The sequence below is a fragment of the Vanellus vanellus genome (genome assembly GCF_965231255.1).
Source record: "Vanellus vanellus genome assembly, chromosome: 4".
NCBI classification, from domain to species: Eukaryota; Metazoa; Chordata; class Aves; order Charadriiformes; family Charadriidae; genus Vanellus; species Vanellus vanellus.
Window position 1 is genome coordinate 18,999,055 of NC_138909.1, and position 26,937 is coordinate 19,025,991.

Here is a 26,937-nt window from a genome sequence, read left to right on the forward strand (position 1 = left end):
CTAGGGGTGATGGCAGCAGCCCCGTGCCTTTTACTTTTCCATAAGTGCAGACTTTTGACTGAACCAGGTTCACTGATAGTAACAACCATCACTAAACCCTGCTTTGGATCTCAGCACTTGGATAAATATGTAGAAAATGTCTTTGGTTTTCCTGGAGCTGCTGTGGTGCTAGCAGCAATGCTAATGCTTAAAAGATGCGTGTATCCACTAAGGGGATTTGTAGAGTCCTTCAGCTATAATAGTTGCTTTCCCCTGAATTACAAGACAGACCTTTATTTAACTGCGATGGTAGTAGCTCATGAGTGTTTTTGAAAGCCAACTGCCAAAGGGGACTGTGGATATACTTCCAGCCAGCTGGTTCAGCTGCACAGAGAGTTGGCTGCAGGTGTTAAGGTGAATGGGTATTCACTGTGGACGTTTCAGTGCCTGTGTAACTTTTTGGTCCTCCTCACAGAGCAGGTGGCTTAGCATGTGTGGGTGAATTACCTTGGTTCCCACGTGGGTTTCCTTTAGTCTTGCCATTTTCTGAGCTTCCCATAGTTGTGGGGAAGAGCAGGAAAATGGTGAAGAAACTTGAGAGACCCCGGCAGTCCCCCTCCTGCAGAGCAGCAAGAGAAAGGTGAACAGGCAGTAAATCTGTTGCTGCTTCTGTTGTCTCAAAGAGCCAAGAGAGGAGCTATTTGATACTAGACGTGTCTTCCCTTGCAGCCTGAGTATCTGATTGCAGGAAAACCCTCCTAAGAGACTCAACATCTGTATTATATCAGCATGCATCAGTGTCCTTGGAGGCTCAGGCTTCATCACAGCCAGTTTGGTCAGGTGCAGCTGTCAGACATCTTTTGCGGCACTGTGGAGCTCAACCTGGGAAACAGTTTAAGGACGTGATCTAGGTGCTTGAGGCTTGCCCTGAGCACGCTGCCAGAGGTAGACTCTGTGCTGAGCATAACCCACTGAGCACCACCACAGTGACGTAAACCTGGATGTACTCGAGAGAGAGAGACAGAAAGTCCTGCAATGCTTTTGGCTGCCACCAGGCGCACTATGGGTAACGCTGACTTATCAGTGTAGTTTCTTTTACATTTTCTTGGCTTGTAGCAAATTATTCTGAAGTTTTTGATTCAGGTAAGCAGATGAGGATGCTTTGTATTGTTAAGATCTATCGAGTGCAATTTAAAAGTATTATTTATTACCTCTCTGCCTTAATGGTTCCTGTTCTTCTGGTATCAGATTCTTGTTGTTGAAACCAAAAGCCCCTGTGCATCTTGGAAATCTGAGTGATCGAACTCTCCTGTGAATGCAGTTTTTTCCTTCCCTTTCATAAGGCCTATCACAAAACACAATTGCTTGCAGTTCATGACTTTGCCAGGAGGAATCTGAATACATTTCTGTACAATTCATACTGAGTAGGAGAAAAAAAAAAAACCACAACCATCCAGAACAGATGAAATGCTATTTTTCAGCAATGGATGTGCCTTAATTTTGATTACTGTTGGCAACAAGAGGTTTTGCGTTTCCATCCCTGCAACTACAAAATAATTAATCTATCCAAGCAAAAGTAGATAATGTCATTTTAGGATACTTGTCAGTGAGCCGGAAATCTATATCCGCTGTGCTCTGGGTTTCCACTTTGTCAGTTCCAGTATCTTATATTTTCTTTTTTTTTTTAACCAGAATCAGTCAAACTTAGATGTGTTCGTCTGTACTTTACCTGCACATTCAAAACCTGAGTGATTTTCTTTTTTTTCTTTTTTTTTTTCCTTTCTTCCTGTTAGAGGGAAGTGGAGAAGGAGATTGATAGGAAGAAAATGAAATCAGAAAAAGAAACAAAACCATTGCAGTCTTCAGCTAACAAAGACTCCCATAAATTGAAGTGAGTATACAGTGGTGGGATGGCAAAAAGATGCATAAAGCTGAGTCTTTCTCAAAAAGGTTAAGGCGAGGAACTGTATCTCCTGTGCTTATGCTTGTGAGTTTGCTTATAACTTAATGTGTCTTCTGAAACTTAATCTGCTGCAGATTTGTCTTTACATCCTGGAACCAAACATGTGGCTATGGGAATATAATTTATTCACCTTTTTATTTGTTGCAGATGTGAAGGTTGGGTGTCACTTATCTATCTTCCTCTGTCTTCTTAACGCTGAGGATTATGGTTCTAATCATTCAAGCATAAGCTGATGTTTCAGTGGCTTGTTGTCTTCCCACACTTGGTTTACAGTGCTGCAAAAGCGTTGAATGTTGTTGCATTTGCCTTGATTTCCTACAGTTGAGATGGGAATGAAGACTTTACTATTTTAAACATGAACTTGTCCATCCTGCAGCTTATGTTGCTGCATGCTCTGATCCATGTATTACGCATAGCTCAAAAAATCTGTTTATGCTGCAAGAAGTTTAGTTGCCAGTTATGCCCATGCTGCTTTTCCTTCTAAGCTGGTAGGCAACCATTTGCACTGCTGTCTTTCAGACCAGATGCAGGAAACAAATCAGTGCAAAAGAATTTTACATTGCTTGAGTTACAAACAGTGTGGTAGACTGCCTGCCTGCGGGATGCAGGAGTCGTTTTCCCTTCTGCAAACTACCATGGTGGTAATCTGTCAGCAGATGATTGCCCTAGATGATCTGGGAGGTGGCAGCTGTTCTGTGGGGAGTAGCATGTGCTTGTTCTGCATGATAGTTTAGGGGTTTCAGGGGATGGCAAGAGGTTGAAGATGGTTGAAGATGTCCCTGCCGGGGGGAGAGGGGGAAAGTGTCGACTAGATGACCTTTAAAGGTCCCTTTCAACCCAAACTATTCTGTGATTCTAGGTGAGTAAGACTTAAGAGTTCAAGCATCAGTTATTTCTGCTTTCATGAGAAATGGAATTAGCCTTAAAATGGTTTTAAAAAGGGAGTTGGACTAAATGATCCTTAAAAGTCCTTTCCGACCCAACCCATTCTATGATACTACGAACTTCTTTTTCTTTGCCCATGTCTTCCTCATTCTGGGTTCTGCTGTCATACTTATTTTGGGGAAGTTTGTGCTCTCACTGCATGAGAAGCAGCAGAAAGCTTTTTGTCAGATTCGTGGTACTTCACATGCATTTAAAGCTCTTAGCCTTTGTAAGGTGAGAAGATGAGGTGAACGCGTTTTGCACACAGAGAAACCGAGGTGCAGACAAGTTGAGTTGCTTGATCAGATTCTTGCCGCAAACAGGTGAAATAGCTGAAAGTGTAGCCCTGAAGTCATGACTCTCGTTCCCATGACTGAGCAGAGAGAGTTCTGGCAGCCTCTTGGGAAAGGATATTCTGCTAAGTGTAACTGAATGTCCATAAATTTCGACTTGGTGATTGTTGCTGTTTTCTTAATTGGACAGGTTCTGATGAAAGAAAAAAGTCATGTGTCAATGCTGATACTGTCTGCTCCCTCAGCTGCTTTTGCTGTCACCAGTGACAGGCTTTGAATTGTACTTATCGGCTGGCTGCTGGTGCACACGGTGTCTGTGCTAGGTGGGACCTGTCTTCTCCCAGCTTGACAACACAGAGGTGGATGTGATGGATATTGCAGAACTCTGGTTTCTTCCCTTGCTGCCGTGTGAGGCTGCTAAACTGGGATGCTTCAGAAGCACATAGGTGTGCAGCTCCCCCTTTCTCTAACTAAACCAACATGATGCAGTGCCAATAAGCTTTTTGCAGTGACTGGCCCAAATTTGTATATGGGTGAAACGCACAAAGCCCAATCCAGAAAACAGAGTTGTATGTATAGGTGAGTAAGGGTAGGGAGCCTTTCCCTTTTCCACTAAAATCATCTCGTTGTCTTTGTCTTTTTTGTATGTGACCTAATGGACACACAGCCAGCATGCCTTTTGAATCATGAAACTGTGGAATTTCAGATGGCCTTCATGGCCAGGAATTTCTCATTTATTCAGCATAGCATTTGCAGTGCTTCTGGTACGTCTCCTGAAACTTAACCCATAATTTGCATACCAGTGTACTGCCAGCATTTTGGCTAGCTCTTTGCTAGAGCTAATGCTTCTAGGAGAGCTGTACCAAGGTAGGGAAGCTGGGGAGCATGTGTGCAGCGAGTAGGGACTGTACCATGGGAAAAGTGGGTTGTGGAAGGCAGGAGAGGACTGTCCTGTGCACAGCAGAATGAAGCAAGATGTGCAATGTCATGCTTCGGTCTTCTCACTGGGTTTAACTTAATTTCCTGCTCTTCTGATGTTGCAATCCATGAGTTGGGATCCACTGTTCGGTGTTTTCCTGGAAACTTTGAGAAGCTGGATAAAAACGATGTAAGTGAGCAGTAGAGAAACAAGGTTTAGAGCTATCTGGTGCTGCTTAAAGCTGCCAGAGTTCCCTGGTAATCCTAACTCCGGATGATCACAAAACTGATATGCCACCGTGTTATTAAATGTGATAGCCTCTGCCATTATAAAGCACAGCATTTTAAGTCTCTCTCACCTGAATCCTCTCAACTTTATAAGTGTTGTGTGGGTGAGCTGGCAAGTCTTAAAGGAACAACTCAGTTAAACTCGGTCAAAGCATATACAGGATCAAGTGTCAGGGTGAGTATTTCTGACCATAGAAGATATCTTCTAGCATAATGGGGAGAGAGAGTCAGTGCTGCAATTCATTTGCCTTGTTGTGTGATTTGTCCCAGGGATTTTAGTTGCTGTTATTACCCCTCTGCCATTTTCAGTGAAAAGAGGCTGTGTTGGAGGGATGCCTTTTTTGCAACATCCTGATATTCTGGTTGCAAGTCTTTACTCCAAGGACAAATCTTACTCCTACTTGAAAGAAACTTTCTTGTGTGGTGTTGGCAGCTGAGGATGTGGTATCTAATGCACAATGAAATCCCTGAAGTTTCATTTTGCTTTTGTTTGATTCTTTATGTTAACAAGTCCTCTTATACTTCCAGAGAAATTTAAACAGAATTGGTACATGAAGTAACTAAGTTTTTTAAAAAAAACCTAAGTTATATGTACACCATATTCATCCCAATTGCTGAATTCGCTTCCCATCTCCAGAGCACCAAAAGCTTTACTTGAAAACCAGAAGAGAGATCTCCTGCTACCGCCACCTCTGCCACCCATGTCTCCTGCACATCCTCCACCAAAGTCAACCAAGATGGCCCAAAAGAGACCCAGAAGTGAGACTGGTGAGCTGCCTGCCATGGATAACACTGCCAGGAACAAGAGCGACCACAAGGATCCTTTGTTCTCCAAGCACAAGAAAGTGGAGAGAAATCACGCTGAATTGCCAAAGGGCATCGAAGTAGGTATCCATTATAACTGGTGGGATGTTTCCTGCAACTCATGAGCGCTGTGTGATTGTCTTTAGAAATGTGCTCTGAGGATATTAAAAAGGAAGGAAGATAAATGAGCCACCAAAGAAAGCTCTTTGAAGCAATTTTGCTCCTTTAATGGCTGTCTGGGACCATATGTTGCTAGCCCGAAAGCCTGCATTGTAACTTCTCTGCTGACTTTCCATCAGCTGTTTTCATTTCACCAGTGAACAATAGTGTAAAGGGACGACCGTGTAAAAACCCAAGGCAAGAGAAGCATGTTTATGGCAGTAACCGTTTCTGACTGTAGGCGACTGCAAGTACAATATTGGCGTAAAAATAAGTGTGTTTACAGAAAGGAGTGGATTGCTTCAAAGTAAGAAACAAGCAACCTGTGGTTTTGGCTGCAGCTTGGATATAAGGTTTTGTGGCTTGCTTACAAAATTATTAATGATCCTTGCAGCTGGATCTTTGCATTTTTTTATTAGAAAATTCAATTATATTCCTGTTTTCTGGTGGCTGGGGGTGTGTGGTCTAGTCTGTTGTTGTGTGTGTTAGGCCAGATTCTGCACGCTGTATTAGCTGGCTTCTAACTGCTTGCTTTTTCCTGATAATGGAGTGAGTAACAGAGAATCAACAGTTGCTGTGTGGTTAAGCTGGAATAAGTGTGAATGGATATTACCCATTCCTGCCTTGGCTAGTGGCCATGAAAAATGTGGTCAGTCGGTCAAACTCGGTCAGTCGCCGAGGAGATCAGCTCCAGTGAAGGTCAGGCCTCACTGGGGAAGGGGATGGCGGCGGATCGGGCTGGCAAAGGGCTCTTCTGAGGGCTCTTGTAGCCGGGAAAAGCGGCTGGCGCGTGCTGGTGCCGGAGCCGGCAGCTCGGGGGCGGGCTGCTGACGCGGCAGGGGCGGAGCCAGCGTCACCCGCGGCAGTTCTAAACGGGCTGCTCAGGAGCGCAGCGGCCACGCGGGCAGCTGGTGGGCGTCACCCCGGGCGTCACCGAGGTGAGAGTGGGCAAACAGGGCGCAGCTCTTCTGACGGTAAGTTACTAAAAAACTCTTTACCCGGCCAGAACGTCATGGTAAGAACTCGGCAGAAAACCATGGCTTTCCTGAGCTCTACACCGAGCAGCTCTGAGGTGGCCACCCAGACAGAGCTAGCGTGGCAACATGCTGCCACCCAGGGGTCGGGCTGTAGGGAGTGCCCTTCTCTTGCGCCGGTGTTGAATAGTGACGGTGAGCAGGCCTGTGGGCGGTGTGCCCAAGTAGAGGAACTCCTTCAGCTAGTGATGGAGCTCCGTGAGGAGGTAAGCCGCTTAAGAAGTCTAAGGGAAAGTGAACAGGAGATAGATAACTGGAGTCACACTCTGTCTTCCCTGAGAGAAGCACCCCAGGGAGACCGAGCTCCGCATACAATGAACCCCACACCCTCTAGCATTGTGTCTGAATGTGGAGATTCAGAAGACAGGGGCCAGTGGCAACAAGTCCCCACTCGTCGTGGCAGGCGTGCCTCCCAGGTTACCCCCACGCCATCCCAGGTGCTGTTACAGAACAGATACGATGTTCTTGAAAGGGAAGAGGAGGATGGCAATAACTGTGGCTTGCCAAACATTGAGTTGCCACTGAAGCCAAGACAGATTACACCTCATATAACGACATCATCATTTAGGAAAGAAAGACGGGTCCTTGTAGTAGGGGACTCGATTCTGAAGGGAGTGGATGGTCCCATATGTAGACCGGACCCAATCTGTAGGGAGGTCTGCTGTCTTCCTGGGGCCAGGGATATCCGGAAGAAACTCCCTAGCCTAGTCAGGCCTACTGACTACTACCCTTTATTGATCTTTCAGTTAGGTAATGATGAAATTCTAGGAAGGAGCCTGAGGGCGATGAAGAGAGACTTCAGGGCCCTGGGACGGCTAGTTAGGGGATCAGGAGCACAAGTAGTGTTTGCTTCTATCCCAACAATTGCACAGATGGATGGGAAGATTAACAGGAAATATCAGCTGATCAATGCCTGGCTCAGAGACTGGTGTCGTCGGCAGGATTTTGGGTTCTTTGATCATGGGCTGCTTTTCAGGACACCAGGCCTTCTGGCAGCAGACGGAAAAAGCCTGTCTCAGAGGGGGAAAAGGGTCTTAGGGCAGGAGTTGGCGGGGCTCGTTGACAGGGCTTTAAACTAGGTTTGAAGGGGGATGGGGATAGATCCAAGGTTGCTAGCAAAAAGCCTGAAAGTGGGGTGCTGGCACTAGACTTGGAAAAGACAGGGGGCGTAACCGGGCTCCTTAGGAAGATGTCTGGGGATGGCAGAACTTCAGCTCCCTCCAGTAAAAAGGAGAAAGGACCAATAGCCCAGCTGAAGTGCTTATACACTAATGCACGTAGCATGGGCAACAAACAGGAGGAGCTGGAAGCCATTGTACACCAGGGTAATTACGATGTAGTTGCCATCACAGAAACATGGTGGGATGACTCGCATAGCTATAGTGCTGCCATGGATGGCTATAGACTCTTCAGGAAGGATAGGCAAGCGAGGAGAGGCGGGGGGGTGGCCCTGTATGTCAGGGAGTGTTATGAATGTCTTGAACTAAATGATGGTGATAATGAGATTGAGTGTTTATGGGTAAGGATCAGAGGGAAGGCTAACAAGGCAGATATTGTAGTAGGAGTCTGTTATAGACCGCCCAACCAGGATGAGGAGGCTGATGAAATATTCTATAAACGGCTGGGAGAAGTCTCAAGATCGCGAGCTCTAGTCCTCGTGGGAGACTTCAATTTTCCGGACATCTGCTGGGAATACGATACAGCAGGGAGGGAACAGTCTAGAAAGTTCCTGGAAGGTACTGGGGATAACTTCTTAACACAACTAGTGAAAGAGCCAACTAGGGAAGGTGCCCTGCTGGATCTGTTGTTTGTAAACAGGGAAGGTCTTGTGGGGGGTGTGATGGTCGGAGGCCGTCTTGGCAACAGTGACCATGAAATGATAGAGTTCTCAATTCTGGGAGAAGCAAGGAAGGGGGTCAGCAGAACTGCCACCTTGGACTTCCGGAAAGCAGACTTTGGGCTCTTCAGGAGCCTGGTTGACAAAGTCCCCTGGGAGGCAGTCCTCCAGGGCAAAGGAGCCCAGGAAGCCTGGATGTCTTTCAAGACGGAAGTCCTAAAGGCGCAGGAGCAGGCTGTCCCCGTGTGCCGTAAGACAAGCCGTCGGGGAAAAAGACCGGCCTGGCTAAGCAGGGAGCTAGTGTTGCAGCTTAGGGAAAAAAAGAGGATATACGGCCTTTGGAAGGAAGGGCAGGCCACCCAGGAGGATTACAAAGAGGTAGTAAAGCGATGTAGGGAAAAAATCAGAAGGGCCAAAGCTCAGCTAGAGCTAAACCTGGCTTCTGTTGTCAAGGACAACAAAAAAAGTTTCTATAAATATATTAGCGATAAAAAGAGGACCAAGGATAATATCTGTCCTCTAGTAGATGGGGCTGGTAACGTAGTAACCAAGGATGAGGAAAAGGCTGAGGTACTTAATGCCGTCTTTGCCTCAGTCTTCAGCAGTAGGACCAGTTGTTCCTTGAATTCCCCGACCCCTGAGCTAGAATACAGGGATGGGGAGCAGAGTGAAGCCCCTGTAGTCCAAAGGGAAATGGTGAGGGACCTGCTTCAGCACCTGGAGGTGCACAAATCTATGGGGCCGGATGGGATCCATCCAAGGGTGCTGAGGGAGCTGGCGGAAGTGCTCACCGGCCCACTGTGCATCATTTATGAACAGTCCTGGATAACCGGGGAGGTCCCAGCTGACTGGAGGTTGGCAAATGTGACGCCCATCCATAAGAAGGGCCGGAAGGAGGATCCAGGGAACTACAGGCCAGTCAGTCTGACATCGGTGCCTGGGAAGGTCATGGAGCAGATCATCCTCAGTGCCATCACACGGCACATGCAAGAGAACAGGGTGATCAGGCCCAGTCAGCATGGCTTTGTGAAAGGCAGGTCATGCCTGTCAAACCTGGTCTCCTTCTATGACAAGGTGACCCACTTGGTGGACGAGGGAAAAGCTGTGGATGTTATCTACCTGGATTTTTGCAAGGCTTTTGACACCGTTTCCCATAGCATTCTCCTGGAGAAACTGGCTGCTCATGGCCTGGACAGGTATACTCTTCGTTGGGTAAAAAACTGGCTGGATGGCCGTGTCCAGAGAGTGGTGGTAAATGGAGTTAAATCCAGTTGGTGTCCAGTGACGAGTGGTGTCCCCCAGGGATCGGTGCTGGGGCCCGTTCTCTTTAATATCTTTATCAACGATCTGGATGAGGGGATCGAATGCACCCTGAGTAAGTTCACAGACGACACTAAACTGGGGGGGCGTGTTGATCTGCTTGAGGGTAGATTGGCTCTGCAGAGGGATCTGGACAGGCTGGACAGATGGGCTGAGGCCAATGGTATGAGGTTCAACAAGGCCAAGTGTCGGGTCCTGCACTTGGGTCACAACAACCCCATGCAGCGCTACAGACTGGGGGCGGAGTGGCTCGAAAGCTGCCTGGCAGAAAAGGACCTGGGGGTGTTGGTGGACAGCCGGCTGAGCATGAGCCAGCAGTGTGCCCAGGCAGCCAAGAAGGCCAACACCATCCTGGCCTGCATCAGGAATAGTGTGGTGAGCCGGACTAGGGAAGTAATCATCCCCCTGTACTCGGCACTGGTGAGGCCTCACCTCGAGTACTGTGTTCAGTTTTGGGCCCCTCACTACAAGAAGGACATTGAGGTGTTGGAGCGTGTCCAGAGAAGGGCTACAAAGCTGGTGAAGGGTCTGGAGGACAAACCTTATGAGGAACGACTGAGGGATCTGGGGTTGTTTAGCCTGGAGAAGAGGAGGCTGAGGGGAGACCTTATCACCCTCTACAACTACCTGAAAGGAGGTTTTAGAGAGATGGGAGCTGACCTCTTCTCCCTGGCGACAAGTGATAGGACAAGAGGAAATGGGTTCAAGTTATGTCAGGGCAGGTTTAGATTGGATATTAGGAAGCATTTTTTCACTGAAAGGGTTATTAAACATTGGAATAAGCTGCCCAAAGAGGTGGTGGATTCACCATCCCTGGAGGTGTTTAAGAAAAGGGTAGATGAGGTGCTTAGGGACATGGTTTAGGAGTGGTGGTGTTTTTATCAGGGTAGGTTAATGGTTGGACTTGATGATCTTAAAGGTCCCTTCCAACCTCACTGATTCTATGATTCTATGATTCTATGCTGTCTTAGCCATTGTGCAAGCAAACCTGTGACTTAATTTCTCAATGCTTGGGAAAAGTTTGAGTGGTATTAAGCCTTACCAGCAGTCAGGTAAGAAGCCAAGTTTCTATTTCTGTTATTGGATGGGGTGCTGGGGAAGAAGGTAAGAAGATGGTGAGAACCTGGAGAGTAAACTGTGCCTGGGACAACTAAATCTTTTCTCTTGAAATTTAGGAAAGCCAGGCTTTGGAATTGATTTAGATGTACCTCTCTAACCAGCTTTATCTCTGCACTGTTTTTCAGGGATCTGTAGGGGATGTCACAAATCCTTTCCCAGTGCCTTCTTTGACGAATGGTACCTCCAAGTCAAGGAGACCTCAACTCAACTTTGAAGAGTAAGTTGTTGTTTTACACCCCTTGTCTGTACTTTCTGAAGACACCAGGCAAGCCTGGCCCTGCAGCCGCCCTGGCTTCTGCTTCCTAATGAGCCCTTCTTTTGGGAGGAAAGAGAGAGGAAGAGATGTCTGAGACCTGCCCTGTACTGTCTTCTCATGTCTGGGACTTACTCCACCCCCCACAAAGCAAAGGTCTCATTACAACAGTTCTTGGCTTGAGGGAAGCTACTCTGGAAATTAGGTACTTTTTAACTCTGAGAGGTGTCTCATGCCTGCCAACAAGTGATGGGTTTTGATTTATGTGTTTCTTGGCAAGCGGCAAATTCCTCTGTGACAAGGTGCTGGGCAGGCAGCTGACTTTATCTTGAGAGGGCATGACTCACTCGTTAGTGTACAGGTGGCTGTGTGCCATTTGCACGGTGAATAGATTATCCCAGTGCACAGAAATGTGTGTCATGATTGAGACCCAAGACCTGTAGAAGCCTTGGTGACCGTATGTCTTGTAAGCAAATAGCTCGAATGCAAGCTCTTTTGGTCCAAGATGACAGTGTGGTACTGCAGAGTTTACTGTATGTTTCAATCAGAATGTGTTTGTGGTATTGTACTTGAGGAACGGCAGGAGATCACACAACTACTGTCTTTCCATGGGAGCAAAGAAGTAAACTTGGCCTCATAGTAACCTAACTTCTGGTGGATTTTTATTTCAAAATGTAAGTTTTCAATGTCATTCTAACATACATTTTTTAAGAAATCAATTAACTTTATCTGTGCGTTCAGCTGCTGCGTATTTCTGAACAGGCAGACAACATTCATTTAGTGATTATCATAATTGTAAGGTGTGTTTGATAAGACTGTAACAGGCTTACCAAAACACGATGTTTGGACTCATAGCATCCTATAGATCTGAAGGTAAAATTGATAATTATCCCCCCCTTTTTCTCTGCTTTCTGTTTTTCCACTCTCTGTCCCCAATTCAGACAGCATCCGACAGAATACTACATAGAAGAGGCCAAGAGGCTGAAGCACAAAGCTGATGCAATGGTAAGTCCTGGCCCTGTGCTAAAATGTTAACCTTCTCTTGCATTCGGACCAAATACCTGTGTGCATGTGAATAAGATTCGCTCGCTAACATTACTTCCATACTCGGAGTACGTTCAAGTTATATGTGGGGAGGCTGTCTTTATTTGCCAAATGTTCAGACATTTCCCTCTGTTGTAAAGACATCTAGGGAATATGCCTGGAGAACGGGATTTAGAATTGACATTGCCTGAGGTTAGCAGGCCTGTTTGCTTTGCAGAGCTATCACGAAGTCCTCGGAAAATACAAGGAACAGTTAGTTTTAAGACAGTTTACTCTGAAACATCAGGATCCTGACAGTAATTGTGTTGCTGGCGAACAAGACTTGGAAGTGCCCTTTGTGGAATGTGACTGACTTTCTCCACTGTGTGCAGTTTAACAGTGTGTAGGAATGAGCGCTTTTTTTTATAGCTAATTATGGCTCAGTCAGATAATGTACATTTGCTAATTGTCGTTTACTTGTGAAAACGAAGTGGGGGAATACTGCAGAGGAAAAGCCTCATCTGCCTCTCATGAGGCAGGCCTCCAAGAGCAGAAAATAATATCCAAGAAAAGTGAAGATGGTGAATTACTGGAGGAAAACATTGAGCAAGAGGAAGAGATACAAATAGCCAGAGCACACAAAGCTGATGACTGGGCCCACATTAGGGCTACTGCTGAGAACCCTTTAATTATCTCCTGGAGGCCCGACTTGCATCTTTTTCTTTCTTGAAATCCTGCCTAACTAGGGAGAAAAAAGGAAATCAGGTACACTTGAGAGAAGTAGTTTTTGTCTTAGTCTAAAAATGAGAATTTTCTTCCCAATAGACCGACAAGACTGGAAGGGCCTTTCAGTACCTAGATGCTGCCCTCTCCTTCATTGAATATGGGATTGCCTTGGAATCAGATGCATCAGCACCAAAATCAGCTCACAGCCTATTCAGCGGCACCATAGATCTCATCAAGTAAGCGGTTTTCAAAGTGCGATGGTTAGGCAGCGTGTTTGGAGGGGAAGGGTTAGTTGCATTGCTTGTTTGCAACTGTGGCCAGTTTGGATTCCCACCATGGAGCAGAGTTCAGGTTGCTGTACAAGCACGAGAAAGACCATCCGGAGGCATCAGAGGCAAATCCTTTGAAGTGCTTCAGCATTGCTTATCAGAAGAAGTAGGCACCGTGTCCTCCTCAGCATTTGAGCCTTGCAGCTGAGGTACACCAGAGGATGCTGGTTATGACAATCAAGGCCATGAAGGAGTTTTTACTTTATACAGGTCTGAAGTTGCTTTTGCATGTGAGCTCAGTAGTATTTAAATTAAAAAAAAGCAAAGCAAAGATATAGCATGTGGAAGAACAGTTTGTGTCCCAAAGGTCTTGTAGCTTGATTGAAGGCAGACTTGACTGGTTTCTCCCATGTGTCTTTCTACTAGTACACTTTATTGAGGTTTCTTTTAGCAACCTTCCCCATTTAGTTTCACAGCCATTGTAGATGCACGTAGATAATATGACGTATACAAGCAGCACAACCCAAGCAACCATGTATTGGGTAGAAAAGAGGCAGGCAGCTGTCAGGTTTTGTGTTTTTTTTTTTTTTTGTGGTAGACTTCAAACTTTTTAAATTACATTGTTTGCTTTGTGGTCTTGATGGACTGTATTTCCAAGATGCTGTTGTTGCTTTATTTTCATAAAGGAGACTTGCTTGTTTGTTGTTAGCCAAAAGAAACATTTCGACTAAGATGTCTGTCTTGTCCAGAAACAATTGAATTAATATTTCACCTTCAGTAGTAGGGGCACCTCTTCTGGGTCCCAGGCCTGTAAGTTAGCGCGTAATCACTGTAAGAGGAGAGTGGGTCGCATAAGGGGTCACATCTGTTCGTGCTGCGTGGAAAACAACGCATTCTGAGACAGTACTCTGCTCAAGATCATACAAAGCACTCAGTGCCAGGACTTAAGAAGTCAAGGCAGGTTTAGGTTTCATGACTTTTGGACTGATGTTAGAGATAACGGCATGCGCTGTTTTTTCATAAACAGCAGGACTTCAGAGCACTGATGGCTGACAAGATTCTGTTTTTTTTGTTTCCTTAGATTCATCATGACATTGAAATCCTTTACGGACTCCTCAGCATCTTCACATGAAAAAATCTTTGCCGTGTTTTGGTTTGTAACTGTTTTTCTCTGCCTTCCTATTCTGTGTTTAGACTCGATAGAGTGAAAGACCCATTACTTTCAGGGGCAAAGGAATGAGTTAAATGGGAATCAGAGTTCCACAAGGGAAAAAACCCACAGAATAAAAACCAGAATGAACTGGAACATCTCTAAAGTGCGCCACGTTATCACAAGGGACCACATGTGGAAGGCACAGGCTCTAAAATTTGATCTGCTGGTAACCTGAGAGCACACAAAGGCTTTCACCTAAGGTGAAAGAATGCAATTTGGCTGCCCATGTTTGAGCCATGTAACTGAAGCTATCACTGAACATAGCTGAGGCACTTCTGGACAGGGGTTTAACGGGCCTGTTGCACCTATAAGAGGTCGGGCACCTGTTTGAATATAACACCAGACATGGCCCGCCCTTGTTTTGTTTTGTGTTGTTTTTTGCCTTGTGATTTTTTCACAGGGTCCTTTTTTAAGATGAGCAGGAGGAGGAGAAATTCTGAGCTTTCTTGACTTTGCAGTACGGCTGATGTGTGCCTGCCTCTGTCCCACAAGGCTGATGACTGCTGAGCAGGCAGCAGCGAGCATGAACACTGACGCTTGGGTGTGTTTCTGTTCACAGCATGCGCTGCCAGTCCATTCTGCACATGGCAATGTTTCGTTACAAAAAAGACACTGCAATCAAGTATTCCAGGATCCTGAAGGACCACTTTAAGGTAGGGCACAGATATTACCAATCTGCCAGCTGGATGGCTGCGGCAGTTACTGATGTTGGCCGAATAGCCCAAATCTAACAAGAGTTCTGTTCCTTGCTGCAGAGTTCTTCCAGAGTAACACAAGCACCTTCTCCATGTGTTGCAAGGTAAGATTTAAAAATACATATGTTGTAATGCGTCTGTAAGGGTGTGAGTGAAAACAGTAGCCGGAATATTGAGTTGCTAACTGCATTTGAGAGCGCCTCACCTCTCGCTCTTTCTTGCCACCTGAAATCACACTGTTAGGGGGCATGAGTACTTTTCTTCTCTCTCTCTCCTGTCTTTTCTCGTTGGAAAGGGGTTGTTTTTGTGTTATGAGGTCCAGAGTTACAGCATATCAAGAAGAGCAGTTCTCCACCAGATAAGCAGATCAGAGCAAGGAAGGTATCGTCACTATGCTGTTTCAAAGCCCCTGTTGTCATCTTTTTTCTGTTAGAGATCCCTTGAGACTTAATGGGATAGCATCCCCATCTCCCTGGCCACTGTCCAGTATGATTATGCCTTCGTCCTGGGGTAGCATAACTTTGAGGTGATACTTCAATATTTGTCTCTTTAGCTTAGTCACCAATTAAGAAAAAGAAACTAATTTTCTAATTTATGAGTTATTGAGCGTTTTGTCCTTTCTATGTATCTACAGCAGTGTTGCTGTGTCTGTGGCAGCAAAAGCAAAGGGCAAGCTGTCACATAACAGTGTTTCACCTGATGCCCTGCAGACTGGGCCTGTGTTTTTACGACAATGAGTAAGAAAGAGTTTTTCTGTGTGCTGTGGTAATTGCATTTGGCAGATAGCTACCTGGTTCCACGTCTGTCCCTTTTAAACTCTGCAGCTGAGAGAGGGTTGTTTGGTCTTTAATATCAATGCTGAAATTCCAGTTATTTTTCTGCTGCCTTGCACAATATAGTTTATTGGGAAGTAAATGGTCTCCCAAGAGCAGTGGTGGAAGCCCTTTCATACCAGGTACTAAAAGTTAAGTTGGTAGAAGTGGTGGGGGTGAAGTGATGTGATGAAGCCAGCCTGTGTCTGGAAGGCGGGCAGCTGACTGCATGTAGCTTCCCTACATCTATAAATAAGTGTGGGTAGGCGCACCTGGCTGCTTTGACTAGCTGTCAGAAAGCTCCAGCCTCTATAAGTGGTGAGCTTCAGCATGCCTGAAATGGAAGTCGTTAGAAAGAAAACACTCAGATAATCTGGTGAAGGCTTCCACAAATAGGTGTAGATTTTGGAAGGTATGGATGGCCCTTTCTGATGTCTGGTTCTGCATTTTCTTTTGTCAAGAGGAGTCCTTAGAGTTGCAAATCACTTCAAAAAACTTGGCCTTGCACTTGAAGGACAATTACTTGTTATGTTGCTGAACACATCTCAGTTTTCAATCCTCCGCTCCATACTGCAGGCCTGGATGATAGCGGATAGCTCCTGGCATAAGATAGTCTTGTGGCAAGGCTTTTAACTCTGAAGTTAAATGTTCACGATGGTGTTTCTTTCTCCTGCAGAAGCACAGGCATGCCTTCTGCTCTTTCTCCAATGTCCTCTCCTGCCGGTTCTGTGAGTTCTCAGCCGGGATCGAATGCTAGCAACTGCAGTGGCAACAGCATTGGCTCTTCAATCACTGTCCCCTATAATATCCCAAGCATCACCTCTTCCTATGTCAACATCACTTCCTGTATCCTCTATGCGTATCATATTTGGGAACAGGCTGATGCACTGGCCAGGAAGAATAAGGGTAAGTTTTTGCCTTCTGGCTTTTCTGTCTTGTGTGTTGTGGTTATGTGTATGTTCTCGCTTAAATCCTAACACTCAACGGAGCAAACACCATACCTAAAGATCAAAGCATTAAATATGTTGAAATAGACAGCTATGGCATATTGGCAGGTTATTGGCAGAGATACTTGATGGTGATATATTGAGGAGTGTTCCAATTAAAAGATTGTCTTGGCATCCTCAAACGTCTAAGAGCTAAGGGATGAGGGTATCAAATGCAGGAAACCAGCCAACTTGCTTCATGGTAACACAAGAAGCATAAGGGGTTTTTTGCTGTTTGTTTTTCCCTTTGGGGCGCAGAGCTTTTCTGAGTCGGTTCACTTTCTATAAAAACAGCTTTTTGGCCTGTAGCATTGTGTTTTAGTTTGTTTGTCAAACTTCCAGGTATTTTTGTCTTGAAAACGGTGAAACTGGCTTCTCTAACAGAGGATCTGAGCAGCACTTGAATTGGAGTCCTTGCTGGGCACGTGACCAGTATTTGCCGGTAGCATTTCCTAAAATTGCTGCTACTTTTTTTATTTTACAGTTTTGTTAATAAAAAAGTTGTATTGTCCTGTGGTACAAGCAGTGGTGAGTAAGCAAAAGCCCTAGAGTGGGTGCAGTTCTATAACCTGCCATCCTGCCGGAGGAGGAGCACGGTGCCTGAATTTGGTGGCAGCATAGGACTCTGTTAAATCTGCCTGATGTGCCCAGCTGTAAGCAACTCAAATCAGAGCTGTATAGCCTGCCAAGCTATACAAATTTTTAAACCTGCTCAATTGAGAAATCATGATGCCTTCGACGTTTGAGGATGGATGAAGGAGAGGGACCAGTCCAACGACAGCTGTGTGTGCTTCTGGGCATTGCTCAGAAAGACACTCGAATTTGGCCTGTTTAAAATCTGGGGGAAGCACACAGCACATGTGTGAACACCCAAACTTTTGCCCACCTACCATGGAGTCTCGACGTCCCTTTAAACCCAGCGGTTGGGGAGGCAGTTCAGTGTATGCAGGTGTGTGTGAGTACGTTTTCCTCTCATGTGCCCTGCCTCGTGTGCTTGGTATGCTTCCCAGCCTTCTAATGTTGCTGAGCTCTTTGCATTAATGCGTTTAATGGGACTTGCCGGCTGACAGTGTGCTGCTGTTGTCGCTCCTTGCTGCCCCCTTGCCTGTCAGACATGCCTGTTACGTGAAACCAACCACATGTTTTCTCTCTCCCTACCCTTTTTCCAGAGTTTTTTGCTGAACTCGGCACAGCGACGTGCGCTCTGGCACTGAACAGTAGCATGACTGAACTGGTACGCTACACTAGACAGGGTTTACAGTGGCTGAGACTGGAAACAAATACGCCTTAACTGGTGCTCCAGGTGGTTAAGTACCTTGAACTTTTTTGCACTTTTGAAGCCTCAGAAACAGTCTGACTTGTTGAATCGTTGGATACAAAGCACCTGCAAGGGAAAATAAGTTAAGGTGGAATGGATCTGGTTACACTGGAAAAACTTTGAATGGTGTTTGTAGGGTAGCGCTTTGCTGCCTTGAAAAAGAAGAGATGGAGGAAAGCCTCGATGATGATGGCACCTTCCTTTAAAACGACAAAGTGCAATAAATTGTCTGAATGGCTCAATGTATTGATGGTCTATAAACATTTCTATTACGAATAAACAGCAGGACAATAATCACACATGAAGAAGTGCCGACAAGAAGGAAATCTGCCTCCAGACGTTATTACGCAACATCCCACATCCACAACAGTTGTGTGCCCAGAAGACATGTCAGAGAAGTGTTTTTGCAAGCACGGATGCAATCTTTGGTGTCTTTGTTCCTCAGATGGCAAGTAGCAACCTCATCAGCACCGAACAGCATTATGTTACAGTAAAAACAGCAAATTGGTCTGCCTTGCCAGCTTTCCAACCTAACCCTCTTGCATTTGTCAACCAGCTGCTGTCCTGAGAATTGGGGGAAGCCACTGCCTTCAGCGCTGCAAGTTCACTTTTTAAGTCATTGCTGCTCTGGTCCTCCTCCTTGCCACACACTCGTGCACACACATGCCCTTAGCACTCGAACTATGTTACTTAGGGTCTTGCTTGGTTTAAGGCTTGTAAGCCAAACACAGCTGGGGTGCCAAAATGACCAGGTATGGTTGGAAACAGCTCTACCCCTCTTCTGTGGTGGAGGGACATTGCTCACACTGAGGACTCCTTGTCCGGTTGCTTATTGTCGCTTCAATGGGTGGGGGTGGACAGCTGTACTGGGTCACCGTGGTTGCTTGGACATTGTTCTGAGTCTGAGAGGTTACATGGGGAGGAATCGCTTCTGTTTACGTGGCTGAATGTGGAACATAAGACAAATGTTGCGTTTGGATATTTGCCTGCAACCATTGCTGGTCTTGGTGAATATCTAAGAGCAGGATTTGGTACCAAAGTAGGGCATCCTTCATGTGGGAGATAACTCACTTGCTCTTTCTCAACCAAACTACAGCATGGGCCCAGCAACTTAGAAATCTGTCAAGGGAACACGAAAGGGAATAATTAGCTGTTTGCAAGCATTTTTTCCTTGCCAGGAGCTGCATTTTTGAAATTGCAATTTTGCAGGTGACAATAACGGTGAAAGCAGCATCCTCAGCATTTATGTATTCAGTAAGGTGACACCCTTCTCTACCCAAAGATGTCCTGTTGTGTGACAGCAGCATCCTGCCATCCTCATATCTAATAGTGTGCCTTAGCCCTCTGGTCCCCTCTCACATCCCTTGTCGTATCTCTGACAGGCCTGTGGGAGTGGCGAAGAGAAGGATGGTATCCCAAAATAATTATGCTTACAGGAAAGAATTAGCTCCCTTTTACACATATTGTCAGGATGGAGGAACAGGTCTGCATGCATGCAGTGGTACTCCCTTTGTAAAATACCTGCTTTTGTTTTTGAGGCTCATGCAAATGGACAGCACATAAATATCAGCAAATGGTCTGCATTTCCAAAAGTAGTTTCTGTAGAAATGGCCCCTGCCACCGGGAAGCCTGGAGTCATTTTGCCTCTGGGAAGAGCTGTTGGGAGTGTGCTGCTACTCTGCCCTAGACCAGAGCACAAGGGAGCTCTCCTCCCGCCTCCCCTGGCAGCGCAGGACCACTGGGATCCTGCCTTAGTCTTCCCGCACCTTCAAGGGACTGTCCTTTTATGTTCACTTTATTAAAAGCCGTAGTGCATTTCAGGGATAAGCTGTCCTAACCAGTGGAAGAAAGGTCCATGTCCTCCCCCTCCCCGTTTTACCTATCAAACTTCACTTGTGCTCCTTCTCCCTGGGGGAGAGACTGCTCTGAGTAAGCCAGGGACAGAGAGGGGCTCAGCATTAACTGTTTTGTTCTCAGGAAGCGCAGGGATGGCCAGCTGGCCTGAAGTCTTGATGTGCACTTTGGAGCTCAATTCCAGACTAGTGGGTCGATACCTTCTTCGGACTTTATCTTCCATCAAAGCTATTCTTAGGATCACCAGCTGAGGGGGAGGAGGGAAAGAAAAAAGCTTTATTGAACCTGAAGACCGCTGTCGGAGTCTGCCAGAACCGTAGCAGAGTGTTAGGGGTAAGCATAAGGTGAAGCAGGGACATGAGTGTGTCCCCCCCCCAGTACTTTCACTTGCATACACCCACCTCTCTCCCTGCTGCCAGGCCGGGTTCCCAACAGAGAGCCACTTGCTCACAGCTTGCCTGCCCCAGGGGGACCTGCTGCAACCCGCGAGGCAGGGTGTGCAACTGCTCCTGTCCTACCTCCAACTCGGTGCAGCCCGCGGGTGCACCAGGTCCTGTCCTCACCTGCCCTTTGGTCAATTTGCTGCCCAGTTAGTGATAATCTGTTGTCCTGATCCTAGGAAAGCAAATGCAAGGGTGTCGGGCAAGCAAAGTTGGTAAGAAGACACCCGGTGAAGGCAGATGAACTATTGGCATTTGCTTCTTTACGGTTGGGAAAAGGCAGCATGCGCTCTGCTACCATGTGGAGGCGGTTGTGCAAGGGCTGCTCCCAGTCCCAGGGCAAATTCCCATGGGCTTCGGAGGAAAGGAGATCACGGGCAGTTCGTGTCAAAGGCATGTGGGGGCTATTTGGAGGCTCTCATTTCAAAAGCGATCTGTGGAAGCATCAATACCAAGCTACATAGCAGGAAGCTATGTTTTGTTTCAGGTCATGGAGAAGACTGTTTAAATAATAGGTAATTTTTAAAAAGCCATCATATTTCAACCTTGAGCCAGGTCAGAGGCCTGCAAAGGGTTAGGAAAGATGCTCATTGTTTTCACTTGGGCCTGTCCAGGCCTTTAAAAAAAAAACAAACCAAGAAAAACAAAAAAAAAAAAAAAAAAAACAAACCACAAACAAACCCCAAACCAAAACATAACAGTGGAGGAAATAGCATTTGCCATTAGGAAAGAAAACCATGAATCCAAGAAAAAACAGCGGTGATGGTTGAGTCCCAGAAGGAGAGGAGGCAGCTATGGTGGCAAAGCAGCATCATTTCCATGCAATATTTACTTAGAAGAAATAATACACGTGTTGAAATTGTCAAATGTTCTATTTTTAAGATGCCATTTATTTAATAGCTGAAAGCCCCACTTACATGGAGATGAAGATTTCTTCTGTAACAGGAAGTCAAAAGTCTGACTGCAATGTCCTTGTTTTTGGTTTTGTCCTCTCCCCTCCCTCTTGGTTCCCATTATAAATCTGTACACCTTAAGCTTATTTGGGGGATGTATGTCCCTCTTGTTAATAACTTTTTTCCTGCCCTGTGTGTGATGGAGTTTCCAAAATGGTTGATTCATTCATCTGGGGAAATAAACAATAAATGAAGTAGCCTGTGTTATGAGTTGTTGCAAGAGTCCTCGTGTTCTCAGCTTTTTGTAGAGAAATTGTAATTTGCCTTTTCTCTCGGAATGGTCTTAGTGTTTCCCTTCTGAACGAGGTTTAAGGATGAATTTCTATACAAGAAATGTCTGTTTCAATTGCTCCCCTGTTTATCGCCCCTTGTCCTTTCCTTTAGGAACAAGAATGGGTGCAAATCTAGATGCTCAGAGTGGCAGGAGGATCACGCCTCAAGACATCTGCCTCCTGTCCTCCCGAAAGGGATTCAGGGAAGATTGTGCTGGGGTCAGCTTCTGAGAGCTGCCAGAGCCTGGCTCTGAGCACTCGCTGACCGGAAAATCCCACGGGTTGGTTTCATGCAGCTGAACAAGTTAAATAAGAAAACAAGGAGACAGGGCACACAAATGGCAGTTGAAGCGTGCTGCTTTGCGTGTGCCACAAAGGTGTTGCAGGGCACAGTGCTGGGAGGAAGGTCTGCTCAAGTTGAGTTCATGGATACGTTTCTGAAGTGCTGCAAGGAGGATTCACCTCAGGGAATCCCACAGGATTTCATGCCCCATGGTAGCTCTGCTTCTCATTGGTTAAGCAGGGTGGTCTCTTTGCAATGGCCTTGCTCTTGTTTGGGGCTTTTCCCACTTTTTGTTTTATGTCGGGCAATGTAACTGTTCTTGGAAGAATGGTTTTTGCATCTCTCTGTGCACGATTGTGCTAAAATTCATGCATATCATTCAGGTCCTTTCTGCAATAGGCATTGCACCTAAGATGGTTGCTAATAATGGATGTGGTTTTCTAATGTAGTAAATTGTAGGGTATACTGAAACCTGTTTTAATACCCACTAGATATGTTGCTGTTACAGATGTATATAGCAATGTAGACTTTTTTTGGTCACTGCACGCTTAAAATCCCAATGGCAAAATTGGAATTGAAGTATGAATAAAAGGAAAAAATACCTAGTTAGTTAAAAAACAAAACAAAAACAAACCGAAATGTACCCAGATGAGCATCTGCTGGGATTTTTAGCTACAGACTAGACAGGAGGAGCTCGGTGGCGTGTTTGCTCAGGCGAGGTGGGACTGGGACTCGATTCACTGCCATCAATTAGTGTTTCAAGTGGCATGAAACCAGGTCAGCCCCAGGCTGATTAAAAGGTGCGTGGAGGGTAAGAAAAGAGGACGGGAAGATAGCTTGTGGTTGTGGACGTATGTATGTGGATTAAGCATCTGTGAATTTTGTTCTGGTTTCGGTGGGTCGTGAGGGGTAATTGGACACGAGCTGTCCTGTCTGCCGGCCAGGGTGGAGCTGGTTTTCCTGTGTCGCTCTCGTCCTCTGTCCCACCATTTCCTACCCCCTTGTGCCCCAAAAAGTATGTTTCACACACTCCTTGCTTGAGGCAAAAGCAAGGAGGGTTAGTTTTGGAGGTGGGAATGGAGATGGGGAGTGGAAGGAGGGATGCAGAGGAAGGGCGTGCGATGTGCCAGCAGGGAGGTCATCCAAAAGCCAGGGCGTGAGAAGGGGGAGCAGGAGGCCATGGGGCTGCAGCAGGTTTTGACCATCCTGCTCATCTTTCTGCCCTGGGGCAGCGCCCCCCCTTGGCTAAAAGGGTCAAAAATATTTTGGGGTGGTTTTCCAAGAATATTTTGTTGTTGTTTGGTTATTTATTGAGCCTTTATTGACCAAACCTAATTTTGCAACTGTGTTTAAGTTGAGGTTTGTTATACGTTATAGATTAGCTTGCTTTCTCTCTTTGGCTTGGCTTACCCTTTTCAAAGGCAAATGTTATTTTTGGCAGTTTCTCAGCCCTATGCTGCTCTCCAAACACTAAAATAGCCCATTGGCAGCCTGTGCTTTCTTTATATTAATTGCACTTTTACTGACCCCCGTCACTACCCAAAACCAACAGTGTTCCTGGGCCATCATCTGCATTTCTGAATGTGTTTCTGTAAACTTTGCGTTCCTGAAACAAGGACTCGTGCATGTTACAATGGCAGTGTGCGATCACTGCTGGTTTGCGATGTGTTTTGTCAAGGTACAGGGTTCCTGGAATTCCCACTGGGTCTTTCTCCTCTCCTACTCAGTATTGCTGAACTTAAGGTTTTCTTTGGGTCCAGCATTTCCTATCATAGCAATACAGCAATGTTGTCCGCTTCTGTTGAGCCAGCCAAACTGCATCCCAACCGATAGCTTTTTTCTGTTCTCTTTCAATAGTTGAAGCCGTGTATCAGCCCGTATGTGGTCTGTGGCAGCTGAAAGGTATTTCTGAAAGTTGCTCCAATCTGTGCAATTTTTTGCTTGTTACACGTGAGGTGCAGCAGGCTCTGAACTTGCTCATGAGCTTTCCTCGCTGTTCAGAGAAGAGCTAGTTAGGCTTTTGCTTTGTCTTATTTTTCCGGAGGGCGTTGGGAGAGAGAGTTGAGCAAGATGCAATCTGCAAAGCAGAGCAGGAGCTGAAGGTTTTGTGGGTGGTGTTTTCTTTGCGATGTGAATGTGTACGGTAGTGCGGTGGGCGCTGGCAGGACTCGTGTCATCAGGTCTCTGGGCAGTACGTGAATTGTGGCATGCTGGTCAAGCCACTGCCCGTCTGTTCAGCTGCCAGCCTTGCATTTCTGGGTCATTTCTGTGGGATTTCTATTTCAACTGTTACCATACAGGGTTGGGATTTTTCTTTTTTCACCCCGCTTTAGGCATCATCTTAGAGTGTAAATAAAACTGCAATTCTCAGTGAGAACGTCCTTAAAAAGTAACTGTCAGGTTTCCTGAGCACAGAACATTGGTCTTAAATCTGTTAAATGGTCCATGTCCCGTGGGGAGTGACACGCCAGTCATCCCTCTCGCAGCAGCTCTTCCCGTGCTGGCACACCGCGGTGGCCCAGTGACGGGAGAGGTGCGACGTCTTAGAGCCCCATGGAGAAATGAGGACGCCAAACCTCTTGCAAAATGGAGTCTCCAGTGGGTAAAGATGTGCAAATAAGTGAGGGGAGGAGACTGATGTGTTTGGCTTCAGCACTGAATCCACACTCTGAGGCTTCTGTGAATTAGAAGTATCTGCCTTTTATAGTCCATGAAAAAGATAAAAATCAGATGTGTGATACAGCTTAAAAAAAAAAAAAATCTCCAAAGATACTGTGCCACCAATCTTTTGTTTGTCTTCTGTATTGAGGATGAATTGCTGCGTGTGTGTGTGTATGTATATATAAAATTAAAATATGAATTTTGACTTGTTTGTCTTCAAGTTCTTCAGATGAAAGAGATGTTGGTGAAAATTGTAAAGACGAAATTAAAAGCGAGCTGCCTGGGGGAGGGGGTGTTTCTTGTTTTGCTGAGATGTCTCGCCCTCCTCTGTGCTCTGCTCACGCACAGTTGCACAAGCACAGCCCCTGGGTGCAGCTTTGCTCGGAGGCGAGGGCTGGTGTGGCCATGCAATTTGTGATCATGCCACGCATCTTCCTTGGTATGCAGTTGCATTTCTTAAAATATTCGACAGCACAAACTTGTCACTGCCTTCACCTCATTGCCGCTTTTTTGAGGGAAGATATCAAAATGTTGCATTTCAGGTTTTTTAACCTTGAAGTTTGAAATTTGGGTGTTCATCCTGATGAGACCGTGATGATGGGATTCATTTTTGTAAGTACTGCTCTGGCAAAATATTCAAGCGTGTTTCCAAATCCCATTTATTTTGCCTGAGTGTGGGGTATGTTTTACTGGCACAAGTGTCTTCAGAAGCTCTAGATACCTGGTACGTATGTATTTTCCTTTTTTTCTCTCCTCTAATGGTACATGCATAGTAGTCCGATGCTGCCCTCTGTCTTTTGGTTTATAACCCGAAAAAGAAAACAGAATTAGTCTTTTGGTTTACTGGTGCCTTTTGTCTGACAGCTTTGACCTTCTTTCGGTGAGGAAGACTTTAATTAAGGGCAGTAACTAACCTTCTGCTAAAGCCCAGTCATCAGTAGGTGTGAATCAGCAGCACATGAGTGCAGGGGGATGAATCTCAGCATAACCCCAAGGGGTTGGAGATAGCAGTGCCCCAGCTAACAACTTCAGCAGGGCTGGGCTGTGTGTTTCTGTGGCCACTGGCTTTACAGAGCAGGGCAAGTGTATGCTCACATCAGCTTTCCTTTTTCCCCTCTGAGAGGCTGTGGTGGAGGGAGTGTCGGCACGCCTTGGAGCAGCGTTGTTGGCATGCCTTGGAGCAGCGTTGGTGCCAAGGTGAAATGGGCTTTGTCTGAAAGCCAAAGTGCGTGTGTGTGCAGGCGTTGCAAGGAGGAAAAGAGAGTGTGTGGAGCCAGAGGGGCTGGCCCTTGGGGAAGCGTGAACTCGTAGATCTTTGGCGGTAATTAGATAAGATGGATTATGGTTAGCTGGTGTAGGGGTGCTCCAGCAACCCACATCAGGTGTGGAGTGATTAAAAAGCAAGGAAACCAGCCTGGGGGGAAGCAGACCAAGGTGTGAGTTGCTGGGAAAGAAGCGGTGAGAGAGAGAGAGAGGCATGGCAGTCTCTCGGAGGTAAAAGGAAGACCTTGGGAACCAGATGGGAGTAGCGAGAGCAGCTAGGATGTCCACTGAGGACAGGAAGAAAGAAGGGCTCTTTGGCTCTGCTTTTCCATTCCTGTCCTTTCTGTCCTGCATTCACCAAGATTTTGGCTGGGGAGCTGGCATCTGCTTGGACAAAAGAAAAGTGAGAAGCAGGAGGAGAAAGTTGCCATGTGGCTTAACGTGCAATGACAATGTGACATCTAAATGCACTGATATTGGCAGCTGTAATGTGCTGTTTGTTTCATCTGGCGGCTGTTCATTTGGAGATCTGACTTGGACTGTGTCAGGACAGTTCACGGCTTTGCAATTACTTTCTTCCAGCAGCCCGTGCTGAGTTAGGTGTACTGAAAATGTGTGTAGGGGAAGATAATTTGCTTACGATTCTTGGCCCAAGTTAAGTCTTACCCATCAAGCAAATAAGGACACAAAAATGTTTCTCGTTGGCTATCGAACCAGAGCCAAGCCTCGCCGCCACTCCCAGGAATGGCTGTAGCTGTGTACTTGCAAGCTTAGACTATTAATTTTCAAGACCGTTAATTTAATAAGCATCAGAGAAATTATCCTGTGGGACGCTGCCAGGTAGCAGGGGCGCTTCAGAAGTCAGGCAGGCAGCCGTAGCCACGCACGCGTGCATTCTCTTCATCACAGCCCAGTGTACATGTGTCTTATTATCTCTGTCAGGACGCTGGCTGCCGCACCACCTGATGTAGGTTGTGTGCACTCATTGAAAGATTGAGTCACCATTTCAGTGCAAAACTTATGGCAGGTGTGTATCTGCATGGGCTTTTTGCTTGAAGTGATGGAACACGATAATCCCTGCAGACCAGACAAGTCAGATGGCAGAAATTACAAAGCTGCCTGTTGACTTTTTGTGTGTGTGTGTGCTGGAACATATTGAAAATGAAACTGGAATCCAAGGAATTGCGTTAAAATGCCGTGAAGTGGCAGCAACACCAACCATGCTGACAGAGCCAGGAAAGAATTACAAATATAAGGTTCATCTCCTGGCTAAGAGTG

The 26,937-nt window shown here is 46.1% G+C and overlaps 2 protein-coding genes across 2 annotated transcripts in view; both read left to right on the forward strand.

Moving 5' to 3' along the window:
- The window catches only part of LOC309671205 (AF4/FMR2 family member 1-like), a gene marked incomplete at its 5' end in the record, with an annotated part of 37,404 nt that extends 19,265 nt beyond the window's left edge, over nucleotides 1-18,139 (forward strand). Inside the window, 10 exons of the mRNA XM_082482410.1 lie at nucleotides 1,779-1,870; nucleotides 5,003-5,249; nucleotides 10,764-10,855; nucleotides 11,833-11,896; nucleotides 12,740-12,876; nucleotides 13,991-14,062; nucleotides 14,682-14,775; nucleotides 14,878-14,921; nucleotides 16,306-16,535; nucleotides 17,785-18,139. Of these exons, the coding sequence (XP_082338536.1) occupies nucleotides 1,779-1,870; nucleotides 5,003-5,249; nucleotides 10,764-10,855; nucleotides 11,833-11,896; nucleotides 12,740-12,876; nucleotides 13,991-14,062; nucleotides 14,682-14,775; nucleotides 14,878-14,921; nucleotides 16,306-16,535; nucleotides 17,785-17,906 (1,194 nt within the window). The 3' untranslated portion in view covers nucleotides 17,907-18,139. The remainder of the gene's footprint in view (nucleotides 1-1,778; nucleotides 1,871-5,002; nucleotides 5,250-10,763; nucleotides 10,856-11,832; nucleotides 11,897-12,739; nucleotides 12,877-13,990; nucleotides 14,063-14,681; nucleotides 14,776-14,877; nucleotides 14,922-16,305; nucleotides 16,536-17,784) is intronic.
- Nucleotides 1-26,937, forward strand: part of LOC309671545 (kelch-like protein 8) — a gene marked incomplete at its 5' end in the record, with an annotated part of 659,404 nt that overhangs the window by 231,746 nt on the left and 400,721 nt on the right. The gene's annotated exons all lie outside the window — the stretch shown is intronic.